At 35.4% G+C, this 15,596-nt stretch overlaps 1 protein-coding gene across 16 annotated transcripts in view; it reads right to left on the bottom strand.

The window, feature by feature from the left end:
- Positions 1-1,177: 1,177 nt before the first annotated feature.
- Positions 1,178-15,596, bottom strand: part of BAZ2B (bromodomain adjacent to zinc finger domain 2B) — a 206,487-nt gene continuing 192,068 nt past the window's right edge. For 15 of the 16 annotated variants that reach the window (XM_070799185.1, XM_019972053.2, XM_070799145.1 and 12 more), the window contains 3 exons: positions 6,815-7,077; positions 6,432-6,575; positions 1,178-2,652 (listed from right to left, as the gene is read on the bottom strand). In XM_070799185.1, the coding sequence (XP_070655286.1) occupies positions 2,499-2,652; positions 6,432-6,575; positions 6,815-7,077 (561 nt within the window). In that variant the 3' untranslated portion in view covers positions 1,178-2,498. Of the gene's footprint in view, positions 2,653-6,431; positions 6,576-6,814; positions 7,078-15,596 lie in introns of those variants that run through there. The other variant, XM_070799205.1, reaches the window with a different exon arrangement.

Below are 15,596 nucleotides of genomic sequence, written 5' to 3'. Positions count from 1 at the left end.
GCAATCAGGACTAAAAATGGAGAAGGTTCAGGTTAAAGCCTAATTTATCTTAGTGAAAGACACGTATACTGTAACAATTTTTCCAGAGATCAATTGTGACCTTTTGGGGACCACAGCCACTACTTCTGGTATTATAGAACAGCTGTTTCTTCTGAGTAACAACAGAAGCTACCAGTCCAAAGTAGACAATATTTACCAAGCTTTCTTTTTTTTTTAGGGATATCTTATTTTTAAAAGAATATTATCACTCTTGAAAAATTCTTCTTTGTGTGAGTGTATTTTATTTTTCATTTGTCCCTCGGACATCAGACACGTTAATATCAAGCCCTTATATGCCATCTAATGTAAAGTAATATAAGCACATATGATCTTTAAGCATGTATGATCCCTTAGGCAAAATACTCCCATGAAGACAACTCCCCATGGAGCATCTTGACAGCCAATTCTATAAACACAAAAACCACATACTTAATTCACAGCCCCACCTTGTTCTCTGTTCCACATGGTATTTTTGATTGAGCACCAGCTCCTTAAGGCATCATTGTAATATTTGGTTAACAGTAACTGACATATTTACATAATAACAGCTGATTTTCATATAAGCCTTCACAAACAATCTAGGAATTTTAGAAAATACTCTGTGGCTATGAAGCATTTTAAAGTTTAATATTTCTTCACAACTCTTCTGTTCTCCCTGCACTACTTATTAAAGGCCCTGTACTGAGGACATTATCTAAGGATCACTTCTCCGCTAGACTGTAAGCTTCATGAAAGCAGGGCCTATGCCTACCTTGTTCATTGATGATTCCTAAGACCCCAGTAAGGCATCAAATCATATTTCATAAACACTTGAACTTGTACCTCGTGACTTATTAGATGAATTTATATGATCAATTTTTCTTGACAACTGGGTTGTACGTTTACAATAGAGACATTTCACCTATCAGAACAAGACCGTAAAAAATATTCTAACCTTTTCGTATGGAAAGTGTGAAATAAACAATACAACATGGTCCAGAGAGGTCCAGAGACCAGTGAAAGTCACGTTACGTTAAGACCACCTTCCTCCACCCCACCCCGTGTTCTGCTGCTCCTTTATGATTCTGTAAAAAGCAGATTCAATTAACTAGTTTTTTTTTTTTAATATTTCCAAGTTCATTAAGAAAAACTAAAAAACTAGTTTGTAAAAGTTTTTATTGTATCCGTGCCACACATAGTAGTGAAAAATAACACTCCTAAAAAAAAGAATGCTACCTTTTCCACAACATTTTATTTTAAATAAAACTTCAAGTACTCTTACATAGGTACAAAAAAATTCTGATCTATTTGCCTCCAACAGGCCACCACAACACACAGTAGATAAAACACAGTGGTTACAAATGTCTTGTAAATTTATTTCTGAGGCAAGGCAAATGGGAGGGAAATGTTTCTATGAAAAAATACTGTGTGTGTAGGAAATTGTCACAATTTTATTCCACATGGATACAAATGATTATACTTTAATTTAGGCCCTGGTGGCTTAAAATTATATAACAAAATAGAAAAAATGGAAAACTAATATCCCCTACACCCTGTTTCAAAGGCAGGCACTACCAAGATCAAGGAGACGCCACAGTGTTGGTAGAGGATAATTACTGTACAAGCTGTATAGCTATAATTACCTTCAGACTAAAATAAAATGCTACAATCCTTCTAAGGCATAAACAATAATGTCTGCAAACAATATATACACATAATACATATTTAAAACAAGACTTAATATAAACAATAATGAACAGTATATACATGTCAATTTTTCTTCACTGTTTTGAAATACAATTTAACTACACAAGTGATGCAGCAACATATATATATATATATATGTATATATATATAAATGTACTTGTAACTCTACAGTAAAGTTTATTTTTGGTGCTTTTATAGCACATCAGTGTAAACAGTTTAACTTGGCTTTGTTTTATATTTTAAAACATTCCTTGTTGTATTTTCAAGATTTAAAGCAATTTTTCTAGTTCTTCCTTTTCACAGAAAACGAAGATTCTGGATGTGGTTTAATCATAAATAATTCATAAAATTAAATACATTCACTAAAAAATAAACTACAAAGTAAAAAAATGAAAAATAGATATTTATTGAGAGGGAAAGAACCATTTCCCATGTTAGAGCTCTGGTGTTGAATATTCAGTGCGATTTGATATATTTTAATTGCTATTGCACTATAACACCCTTTCCTTTGAAAATTCTTTGGGTGTGCTTCCCTGTTCTACCTAAATTAGCTGATAAATCACACAAACCCATAACCAAGGGCCTTGGTTGTTGTAGGAGTGAAGCCTTTAAAAACGGTATCATTCTTCTGATACTTTTTTTTTTGTGATACTTATTTTAAGGGAAAAAAAGTCATTATGTATGTGCCTTGCACATGTGTGTAAATACAGTTCACATTGCTGGTCTCATTCATCCTTATTTAAAAGGGAAAAAAAGAAAAGATTATTATAACTTCAGCTCACTTTGAAAGTATCTGTCCACTTTTTTTCAAAATACTTTCTCATACTGTGGCCAGCTCTGCCTATATCAGAATCATCTTCATTAAATGTTTCACAGTTGTCAAAAACAAGCCTGACATCTAGAGCAAAAGTTTCAAGGTTTGGGTACCTGGAAGAAAACACACGATTAGAGATTGCTTTTGTAGGCTGGTTTCATTCTGCAGACAAAGAAAGAGGTAATAAAAGATAAAATGTAAAACTGAAAGCAAAAAGAAAAAAATAGGGTAACTGCTTTTAAACTGATATAAAACACATTATACCATCTTATAAATGGGACATTTAAAAAACTGCATGTATTCTGAATGTACAGAATTTAAAGGCAGGTTAAATGCAGAACAGACTTCTCTTGAAGATCATGATATATTTCAACAAACTAGCATTTTTCTTACACCAAATTCCTGTTCAACCTGTATCACAATTCTGTTACTGGATTCACTCCAATTGATTTATTAACTCTGACCAACCGTATCACTTGTAGTGCCCTATTATTCACGTTCAAAAATATTTAGCTGCAGTAAAAAGAATATAAATGCTTCCTATGTACTACGAACATGACATCTGCCCTGTAGCTTTTACATAGATCCCAGGGTTGGTCCCTCTGTTTAAACCTTGCTCCTTTCCCATTTTTCTTCTCTCTTCAGATATACTCTTGCTCAAACACTAGAGTATGATGATCCAAAACAAGCAAAAAAAGCACGTGCTGTCTCTTTATTGGAGATAGCATTAGGAACCGCCTTTCAATGAAAAGCACTCAGTGCTTTCTTGGGTAGGATAATCCCAGTTCTCTTTCCCTGTAAGAATCCAGAGAAGAGAACTGAAAGGTGCATGAATATGCCTAAACTTATTAGTAAAGAAGGAGTAGTGCCTTTCAAGCCAAACCAAGCCAAAGCAATAGTATACTGCTGCTGCTGCTAAATCGCTTCAGTCGTGTCCTACTCTGTGCAAGCCCACCAGGCTTCCCAGTCCCTGGAATTCTCTAGGCAAGAACGCTGGAGTGGGTTGCCATTTCCTTCTCCAATGCATGAAACTGAAAAAATAAAGTGAAGTTGCTCAGTTGTGTCCGACTCCTAGCGACCCCATGGACTGCAGCCTACCAAGACCTTCCGTCCATGGGATTTTCCAGGCAAGAGTACTGCAGTGGGGTGCCATGGCCTTCTCCAATAGTATACTGCTACTGCTGCTGCTAAGTCGCTTCAGTCGTGTCCGACTCCGTGCGACCCCATAGACGGCAGCCCACCAGGCTCCCCCGTCCCTGGGATTCTCCAGGCAAGAACACTGGAGTGGGTTGCCATTTCCTTCTCCAATGCAGGAAAGTGAAAAGTGAAAGTGAAGCCGCTCAGTCCTGTCCGACCCTCCAGCGACCCCATGGACTTCAGCCTTCCAGGCTCCTCCATCCATAGGACTTTCCAGGCAAGAGTACTGGAGTGGGGTGACATTGCCTTCTCCGAATAGTATACTAGTTGGATACTAAAATAATTTACCCATTAGAAATACATATGGAGCACACACTGAAGCTCTGAGACCTGGTAAAAGTGGAATTATTTATTTGATGAAATACCTTGTACAGGCTTTTCACTTCTACCTTCTAATTAGTGCAACAATGAAAGAGAAAAATTTCTTTATCTGTAATGAGTTCACAGAGCTGTCAGCCCTATGTAACCTCATCTATTTTCCAGTTCTTCTAGGAATTATTATTTTTTAAATTGAGGTGAAATTCACACAACATCAAATTAACCATTTAAAGTAGATAATTAAGGTATTTAGCACACTCAAAACATTGTACTACCTAGGTCCCAGAACATTGTCATCACCCCAAAAGGAACCTCTTAATCCGTTAAGCATATACTCTATGCCTTCCTATCCCTAGCCCCTGGCAACCATCAACCCTTCCTTTTGTCTCTATACATTTACCTATTCTGGACATTTTACATAAATGCAATCAGGTAACATGTGTGGGAATAATTTTTATAAAATATTTTAAAGTTACCTTGAGAAATATTTCTCTCTTTATACTGTTCCTTACTACAAGAAAAGGTTAATGATTAATGCTAGAGAGACAAATCCAGGAGAAAATTCTAGGTGAGATTCTAGTGAAGTAAGTGCAATTACCACACCTGGGCCCTTCTTTTCTGAAAGGAAGGGGCAGGCTATGGAACCCAGAAAGATTCATTACAGTAAGGTACTTCCTCCCTCTGTTCTCTAAGTTTTTTTAGTTTAAAAATTGAAATATTATATGAGTTTGAGTCCCTGCTCATTACTTTGGGTTTCGTAAAACAACTCAAAGTTGGAAGAGCCTGCATTCTCTGAATTTTGCCTCCCATTTGGCTGACATCACAAACAAGATTATAAAGAACTGCTTCTCTCTGCTTGCCTCTGCTGTGACCTCATGCATTCACCAGGACCCATTCTCAAAAAGGAGCTTTGATTTTGCAGATCTTCTGGTAATTCTGTGTTAATATATAAGCCTGTTTATTTTGAGGTTTAGGTTCACCCTCTATCCAGGAACTGGAGAATTATGGAAGGTAAAGTCAGGAATTAAACACTGGCAAGGTTTTCCTGCATAAGTTTCTGTCCTGGTCATGATGACTATAAAGTCCATGCTACCCTCCTTTTGAGTATTTTGATAGAGAAAGCAAAAGAACTAGTTCATATATAGACAGAAGTTTCTGCTATTTGGATTGTATTCGAATCAATAGTTTTAGTGTTTTCTGAGTCAGAGCAGAAATTAAAAAAAATAATTCCCTTTGGAAATTAAAAAAAATTTCCCTTTGGAAATTAAAAAAAATAATAAAGTGAAATGGATATAATTCTTTAAAAAACTGACAGTTCAGCCTCCAGAGAAATAAACTAGTCATTTGGTCAATCTTGTAAATAATTTGATACATATAAGACAGTCACTGATCTTTATTAGTTAAGTTCTATGCAACTCTTCTAAATTGAGTGTAGATTATAGGCTGCAGAGATTTTAACCAAAAGAATATCCAGGAAGAATATAATAATGCAATTAAATATATTTTATAGTTTTTTAAAATATAAATTTCCTTCCTTCTCCATATTTTTTAATGACTTTGCTTGAAGTGATGGGCATAGCCTATATACTAAGCTAAACTGGTATGGAGGATTAAAGGGAGCAGGCAGCATGGAGAATGTAGTAGCACAGCTCCTGGCCATTGATGCGAAGAGTGCTTTTGTGTGGGCTTGTTTTGTAAGCAAACAGCCTTATTCTTGTGGCTCCAAAATGTCTAGAACTAGTGTCCAATGTCCAGAACCAACTAAATGCCACTATCTAAGAGCTGCTACTCTGGCAGAAGTCTGAGGCAATCTAGCAAAGATCATTAACTGTGGCCAGAAGTCATTTTTCTCTTTGGATAGGATCACAAAGATAATAGGGTAGAGAAGAGCAGATAATAATATTCTTCCACATTTAATAAACACATTTTCAGTATTCTCCAACAACCCACAATAAGACTTTTAATATTTAACATTTCCAGTCATCTTCTATCTCTTAACTGTAATAATCTGAAAATTATTACAGGGTCAATTTTCATTAAAGCCACACGAGATAGCGTCAATGTTCCACTGATATACAATACAAGCTCTAGGTTACATGTTATTTACTTTGGAGGTTTTCTTGATACTTTTCCTTACCTTCCAGGCTGGGTTTAGTGCCCTTCCAATGTCAGAAGGCTTTATCGCACAGCTTTTTAAATATTTAAATAATTTTAATTGATTTGTCTTACATACTCTGCTACCCTGACCAAACATACACACCCCTCCAAAGGCAGAGCCTATGTCTTTGTTGTTAATTAATGTATTTTTGGCTCACTAGAAAAGTACCCAGCATATATCAAGCATTCAATGGATATCGAACTGAAATGATTTACTTACTGTCCACTACTTAATTTCTCTCTAATTGTGGAAAAATCCATAGGCTTCTTAATAACTTTCTTATAACCAGGAACAAGTTTCAAGTTTACAGGAAGTAGAAAAGGCCATGCATCCTCATGAGTTTCCATTTCAGTAAGGATCATACTAAAGAAAATAATGTCTGAAATCAGTATCTATGCTTTAGAAACATCTATTTTTATTAAAAATTTAGCTTTCCAATCTTTCAAGTAAAAAATGCAAATTAACTTCTTTAAAAATATACACTATAGACTTTCATTTCCTATTTATACAAACTGTCAAAAAGTTGTCTTACTATAGTAGGTGATTTCTAAGCAAATAAAATGGAAAGCTAAATATATAGTACATGAGAAATGAAATAATACCTGCAAAGAGCTAGGTCCTTGGAGTCATCTCTTTTAGGTTTCTTAACAGAAGTGAAACTTTCTTGCTTCGATATGTTAATAGAACTGTTTTCCTCCATTTTTCTTTTTTTCAGGTCTTTGACCCCTCTTTTCAGCGAACTGCTTGTTGATGCAGAGTCTTCATCTTCAGTATCCCCTGTTAAAGTCACTTTCTTGCCTTTTTTTGACTCACTCTTTTTTCCTTTGACATGAAGTTTTTTGATTTTTAGGGTTTGACCACTTGCCTTTAATTTAAAAAAAAGGAAATGAGGTGTAAGAAAAATAACTGTCGAGAGGCCTTTTATTATTTTATGTTATGAAAGTCTGACAGGGCAAACAAAAAGAATATTATCTCTGATCTAGAAGGCTGATAATTTCAACAGAGATCTATGAATTTTTTTTCCTCCTATAATATGAGGCAAAAACTCTAATAAAGCATGAACAATTTATTTGAGGAGTTCTTAAAATTTGATGATGTTGATCGCATGGTAAGCAATCTTTGGTACTACAGAACTTAGAGCAGCACTGTTTCTTAGTCTAGGTCACTAACAGCATGACTTTAAAGATACAAAGTACTACTTTTTTGAGCACAATATAATTAACAACAAAGATGAATATAAACAAAAATACAGATCTTATTAATAAGCAAGTTAAAGAGATAATTTAAAAGCTAGACCAAAACAAGGAAAATAGCTCATGAAGTGTTAAACAGAGAAGTCCTTTGTAAGCAATCAAATATACTGGAAATTGATACTTCTTTCTACTAATAGATAAAGAAAAAAGACATTTTCTACAAGGATAGAGTTCTACAAAGTTGTGGTTACCAGGTGTGAACAAAGCAGAGGCGAAGGAAGAGAAAAAAAATGTTGATATTTGAGGAAAACAATGAAGAAATAGTATAAAAGAGATTATATTTGGAATCAAACAACATGAATTGTAGCTATGGCTCTGTCAGTTACTAGCTATGGAACTTTGTACAAAAATATCTGTGAGTCCCCATTATCTCACTTGTAAAATAAAAAAGACATGCCACACAATTGGTAAAGTCATTCTAGCTCCAAAATTGTATGAAAAAAAAAAAACAAAACAAAAAGCTCAACATGACCTTATGCAGTCTAACTACAATTTGCAGGCAGCACACTGATAAAATGATTAAACTCCTTCCTACCCCTCAATTTAGAAATAGGGAAATAAATCTGTATTTTCAGACTTAACTGTTACAATAAATATAATAGATCATTGACGAATATCAGTGCAAAGATACTGGTAATGTATGGCTTTTGTTTTAATTTTCCAGGATAGTTTGTCCTCTTTTAGAAAACGATAGCCTCTCTTAACCAGATAATTAAGAAATTGTAGACTTAAGAGTCAGATATCAATCTAGCGATAGTTTAAAGCTAGTTGTATTCTTGGGATGAATTTGGCTGAAAAACATTTTTCTGGAGTACTTCATATCAATTTCTTTGAGAATTTCAGGACCTCTTCTACCATTATTTTGAAAAATAGCTTTTAATCAAGCAATTAAAAGTATTTGGTTCTCTATTGGTAAGGTAAAAGTATAATTAAAGAGATATTTTAATTGGCTAAAATAATAAGACAAACCATAAATCTAACACCTTCCCCATACTGTATCAAAGAATCACTACCTCTTGAAACTGGAATAAATTAAAATGTTTTACTAAGTCTCTTCTGCATTTAATTTATTCATTTTTATTCACTAAAATCTGATTATTTTGAGTTTTAATATTATGCCCTGAAAGTTTTCAGCACTAGAAAAACAGAACAAGAAAACTTAATTCATGAGGAAAAGGTCTGTTTAATGAAGATTAAGTTAGATTGAGTAACTGTGTTACTTAAAAAGAGAAAAAGCTCAGGAATAATTTCTAGTTCCTATGTGAACTAAAATATTACTTGGGATCATATATTAACAAATTAATACTCATAGTAAGAAAACATGAAATTTAAATCCACAGAAATAAAAGACTCGTGATGTTTTAAAAAGACAATGGACCCTCTCTATTTCTTTGATAAATGATGTTTATCACGCTTATCTCACTGGATTACGCACACACATATACTTTTACAAGCAGCTTTTATACAGAGCCTCTATTACCAGATGTCTGTGTTCTTGCACAGACTCCCCACCTTCCCCACCCTTTCTATCTTATTGGAGTCCAAATCCAAAGAGAAACTTCAGTAAGTCTTAAGCAGAATCTATCAGATTACACACATAGAAGGGCTCATTTCTGTTATGTTTGTGTAATTATATATCAGAAGTTGTGAACTGGTGGTTCACAGACTATAAACATCCCACAGAATGTGTTGTGGTTTGGCTCATAATGCTTATATAAATTCTGAATTTGTTGCCAATATTTAACATTTGCAAGAATATGCATAAAATCCATAATCTTGAAATACTAGTCGATCCTGGAACACTGGGCCCACATGTCTACATGATAACAATTTGCCAGAGTTGAGTGATGACTGTTGCATAAAAATAGGGGCACGACTTGACTTTCCTATTTGCTATAGTCCTGCCTGATGCTTTTGTGTTATTTGGCTTTTTAGGGACTGGAATTTAGAATTTCTTATTTGTGTATATGATTGTGTATAAATACGTATATACACACACACAAGTCTTTAATTCTGTGACAGAGAGAATACATATATATATATTTTTTAATTTAATTTTATTTTTAAACTTTACATAATTGTATTAGTTTTGCCAAATATCAAAATGAATCCGCCACAGGTATACATGTGTTATATATCTTTAATATAGTGTATGTATGTGTGTGTGTATATAAATATATATATGAACATTGGTATGAAAACACATATACACAGAGTAAAAACACTTAGTCACAATGATGTATGCAGAAATAGCCATTTGAGAGCAAATTGGAGAGTATAAATATTTGAAAATAACTGAATTACTGGAAAGATTTTTAAAACCTTAACTTAAAAAATCTATCTATATATATATCAAAATCAAATGGTTATAGTATTTCTATTGCTATAAGAAGCATGGGCTTCCTGGTGGATCATATGGTAAAGAATCTTTCTGGAATGCAGGAGACCTGGGTTCAATCCCTGGGTCAGGAAGATCCCATGGAGAAGGGAATGGCTACTCACTCCAGTACTCTTGCCTGGAGAGTTCCATGGACAGAGGAGCCTGGTGGGGTTGCAAAGAGTTGGACATGACTGGGCGACTAACATCTAATACATCACTTTTAAAAAAACAATAGAAAGGGAATTCACTGGTGGTCCAATGGTTAAGACTCTGTGCTTTGCTGTGGGCCTGGGTGCAATCCTTGGCTGGGGAACTAAGATTCCACAAGCCTCACAACATGGCCAAGAAACAAACAAAAAACCCCAAAACAAAACAGGGCAGAGACTTAGAAAGCTGCATTTACATAGAAGTGCTTGGATAGGATTACAGACCTCTAGTCTGGTACTGAAATGACAGACACCAGAATGCTAATTTAAGCAAACTGACAGAAAACAAAACATCCTATAGCCTACCAGATGGTACCCCCAGGCCTGAAAACACTGATTTGTTAGTAATTCACAAAGTAGTAGAGAAACTTTCTTTAACTTGACAGTTTGAAACTAAAAGATAATTTATGTACAACCAGTGAAGATTATTATTAAACTACATTTAACTCTATATGACAAAAATGATAAAGCAACGAGAAATAAAAAAGCAATTATTAGTGAATACCATGCCATGTGCAACTTCTGCTATTTTGTAAATATAAAATATAATATATAAACATAAAATATAATAAAGTATGAATATGAATATATCACAGAATTTTCTGAAGTTATAAAAACCTTCAAACACACAAGCATATCTGATCCTCACAAATCCCCACAAAGCAGATACAATTCCATTTTATAGATATAACTTTGAAATAAAGAAAAGTAATATTTATAGATCTAGGAGATGAGAAAAACCAGCAAAGGAGACTGAAAAGGAGCAAAGTCAGGAAGAACACCAGATGAGTATGGTATCCTAGAAGATAAGTGAAGACAGGATATCAAGGAGGAGGGAAAGTTCCACTTTATCCAATGTAAATACTAAGTTAGATGATCTGAGCAGTAGTCACTGGACTGAGCAATGTGGAAATCATTTGTGGGCACTGTAAGAGCAATTTTGGAGAAGTCATGGAGGTAAAAATATGACTGGAATGAGTTTAAGAGTAAATTGGAGGAGAGAAATTGGAGAGAACCATAACAAAACTTTTCAGCAAAGGGAAGGGGAGAAATTGGGAAAGTGAATCAAGGGAGAAGTAAGGCTAAAAGAGAGTTTAGCTTTTGTAAGATGGGAGAAACTGTATCATGTTAGTAGTCTGATGAGAAAGAACTCAGTGCAGGAGTAGAAACTGATGATGCAGGAGAACACAGAACTGCTGGAGGTGTTCCTCATTCTCCTAAGGAGGTGAGATGGGGATGGGATCTGAAGCACAAGTTGGGTAACTGGCTTAGTTAGGGGCACAAGCGGTTCATGGCAACAGGACGGAAGGTAGAGGATGCTAGCCCAGATACAGAAAGTATGGTAGGTGTGATGGATTCTTGTGATATTTTCTTCTGATGGCTTCCATTTTCATAGTGAAATGAGAGTAACATCATCAGCTGAGACTGAGAATAGAGGAGACAGTAAATTATCAGGCACCATTAAAGGCCCTCTTAGCCTTAAATTTAAAAGGCTGGGTGTTTTCTCCAGTCACATCAAGACACCTTTGTATCTGAATATTAAGTTACTAGAGAAGTCAGAGAATTGGATTAACCAGAATGATGGTTTTACCAAGTGAGAGAGAGGTACAGAAACTAAGGGTAGATACTGTGATTATAGGAACAAAAAGAAGACATGAAGGTGGAGAGGGACAGTGAGAAGGTCTTAAGATAAATGAACTGAAGGTCCTGATGAGATCAAAGAATTATTGGAGTAGGAGTGCTAGACAGAGTGAATGGGAAAGAAAGGAGGCAGTGGATAGATGGACATTAGAAACTGAGTTTATGAAGAGGTGGCAGTTACTGGTAATAAGTCAAGAGATGAAACATGGAAGAGAGTGAGACAAAGAAAACCTAACAGGGAGTCTGCGCCTCAATACATTCTAACCCTTTCACACTTACACTGTAACTCTAAAACTCATCTCTTTCTACTCTATCATATTGCTTCCCCTTAATCAATCAGTATGAGAGTTCACAGGTTTCCAATTTATATGTGACTGGAAAGTGACTTCCCAGGTGGTGCTAGTGGTAAAGAATGCCTACCAATGCAGGAGACTTAAGAGACATGGGTTCAATTTCTGGGCTGGAAAGAACCCCTGGAGGAGGGCATGGTATTTTTGCCTGGAGAATCCCATGGACAGAGGAGATTGGTGGACTACAGTCCACAGGGTCACACGGAGTCGGACATGATTGAAGCAACTTAGCACACACATGGAAAGTGACTTAATATACATATGCTTAATACCGTATGACCAAGCAATTCTACTCTTAGGTATATAACCAAAAAAAGTGGAAACATATTCATACAGAAACTTGTATATGACTATTTCTAGCAGCATTACTGATAAAAGTCAAAATGTAGAAACAACGCAAACGTCTATCAACTGAACAGATAAACAAAATGTAGTCTCTAGCCATATAATGGATATAATATAAATATATATATAATAAATATATCCATATTATCTGACTTTAAAATGAAGTGCTGAAACATATATGAACCTTGACGATATTACGCTAAGTGAAAGAAAAAGGCCACATATTGTATGATTTAATATATCTATGATGACCAGAATTGGCAAATTCATAGAGATAGGAAGTAGATTGGTTGCCAAAGGCTGAGAAGGGGAATTGGAAGTGAATGCTAATGGGTATTAGGATTCTTTAAGCGGCTCATGAAGATGTTCTGGAATTTGATAGTGGTGATGACTGTACAACTTTGTGAATATGTTATACATCACTGAATTGCACACTTTAAAGTGAATTTTATCGTATATGAATTGTATCTCAAAAATCCACATAAAATGCTTCATTTTGACTGGCAGTTTAAAACTTATTAATACTACTAAAAAATACTAAAATGTATATGGAATCACAAAAGACCCAGAATTACCAAAGCAATCCTGAGGAAAAAAGAAGAAAGCTGGAGGTAAAACCTTTCCAGCCTTCATAAAATACTATTAGGTTGGTGCAAAGGTAATTGTGGTTTTGGCATTGTTGAAATTTGCTGTTTGATACTGCAGTACATTCTTAATTAATGTGTTATGTTATATATCATTTTAATGTGCATTTCTTGCTTTTTTTTGTTAATGACTTATTACTTACTGTTTATTTTATATTTATTTTGGACTACGGAAATGATGCTAGACAAAAAGCAAATTTTAGCTATTTTCTTATTTGAGTTCAAAATGGGTTATAAAGCAGTGGAGACAACTTGCAACATCAGCAACACATTCAGCTCAGGAACTACTAATGAACATACAGTGCATTGGCAGTGCAGGAAGTTTTGCAAAAACACAAAAGCCTTGAAGATGAGGGGTGTAATGGCCAGCTACTGGACGTTGACAATGAACAATTGAGAGCAAACATCAGAGCTGATCTGCTTACAACTACACGAGAAGTTTGCAGAAGAACTCAACATCTACCATTCTATGGTCATTCTGCATTTGAAGCAAATTGGAAAGGTGAAAAAAGCTCGGTAAGTGGGTGCTTCATGAGCTGACTGAAAATCAAAAAAATTTAAAGTGTCGTCTTCTCTTATTCTATGCAACAACAACAAACCATTTCTCAATCAGATTGTGACATGTGACAGAAAGTGGATTTTACAGGACAACTAGTGACGACCAGTTCACCAAAGTCCGAAGCAAGTCCCAAAGCCAAACTTGCGACAAAAAAAGGTCGTGGTCACTGTTTGGTGGTGTCTGATTCACTATAGCTTTCTGAATCCCAGCTAAATCATTATATCTTGAAGTATGTTTAGCAAATCAATGAGATGCACCGAAACTGTAACACTCGCAGCTGGCATTGGTCAACAGAAAGGGTCCATTCTTCTCCACGACAACGCCCAACCACACGTCACACAACCAACACTTCAAAAGTTGAATGAATTGGGCTACAAAGTTTTGCCTCATCTTCCATTTTCACCTGATCTCTTACAACCAACTACTACTTCTTCAAGCATCTCTTGACAACTGTGTGCAGGGTAAATGCTTCCACAACCAGCAGGAGGCAGAAAATGCTTTTCCAGAGTTTGTCGAATCCTGAAGCACAGATTTTTACACTACAGGTATAAACCAACTTATTTCTTGTTGGCAAAATGTGTTGATTGTAATGATTCCTATTTTGATGAATAAAGATGTGTTTGAACCTAGTTATAATGATTTAAAATTCACAGTCAAAACGTAATTACTTTTGCACCAACCTAATACAAAGCTACAGTAATCAAAACTGTGGTATTAGCACAAAGACATATAGATCAAGGGAACAGAACAGAGAGCCGAGAAATAAACCCATACACCTACAGTCAATTAATCTACAACAAAAGAGGCAAGAATATACAATGGAGAAAGAATAGTTTCTTCAGTAATTGGTGTTGGAAAAGCTGGACAGCTACAAGTAATCAATGAAATCAGAACACTCCCTCACACCATATATAAAAATAAACTCAAAATAGTTTCAGACCTAAATATAAGACATGACACATAAAACTAGAAGAGAACATACACAAAACATTCTTGGACACAAATCATAGCAATATTTTCTTAGTCCAGTTTTCCAAGGCAAAAGAAAAAAAAGCAATAATCAGTCAGTGTCACTGTTAGTTGCTCAGTCGTGTCTGACTCTTTGCGACCCTATGGACTGTAGCTTGCCAGGCTCCTCCGTCCATGGCATTCTCCAAGCAAGAACACTGGAGTGGGTTGCCATTTCCTTCTCCAGGGGATCTTCCTAACCCAAGGATCAAACCCCACTCTCCCTCATTGCTGGCAGACTTTTTTACCATCTAAGCCACCAGGGAAGCCTTAAAAGCACAAATAAATGCGACTTAATCAAACTTAAAAAAGCTTTTCCACAGCAAAGGAAAACAACAACAAAACAAAAAGACCTACCAGACTGGGAGAAAATATTTGCAAACAATATTAACTGACAACGGGTTAATAACCAAAGTACACAAACAGCTCAACTCACACATACAACTCAATATCAAAAACACAAACAACCCAGTCAAAAAATGGGCAGAAGACCTAAATAGATATTTTCCAAATAAGACATACACAGATGGCTAACAGGCATGTGAAAAGATGGTCAGTTTAACTAATTATTAGAAAAACATACATCAAAACCACAATGAGGCATTACCTCATACCAGTTAGAATGGCTATCATCAAAAAGTCTACACATAATAAGTGCTGGAGAGGGTGTGGAGAAAAGGGAACCCTCTTACTCTGTTGATGAGAATGTAAATTGGTATAGCTACTATGGAAAAGAGTATGAAGGTTCCTTAAAAAAAATAATAGAGCTGCCATATGATCCAGCTATCCCACTCCTGGGCATAAACCTGGAAAAGATGAAAACTCTTAGTTCAATAAGATGCACGTACCCTAATGTTCATAGCAGCACTATTTACAATAGTCAAGACACCACAGAAACAATTCAAGTGCACATCAAACAGACAACTGGTTTGAGAGGATGTGGTATACATACATATCAGACTGTTACTCAGCCATAAAAGAGAATGAAATATTGCCAT

This window comes from Bos indicus, chromosome 2 (assembly GCF_029378745.1).
Source record: "Bos indicus isolate NIAB-ARS_2022 breed Sahiwal x Tharparkar chromosome 2, NIAB-ARS_B.indTharparkar_mat_pri_1.0, whole genome shotgun sequence".
Classification (NCBI taxonomy): domain Eukaryota; kingdom Metazoa; phylum Chordata; class Mammalia; order Artiodactyla; family Bovidae; genus Bos; species Bos indicus.
This window is presented reverse-complemented; position numbering and strand designations above follow the sequence as displayed.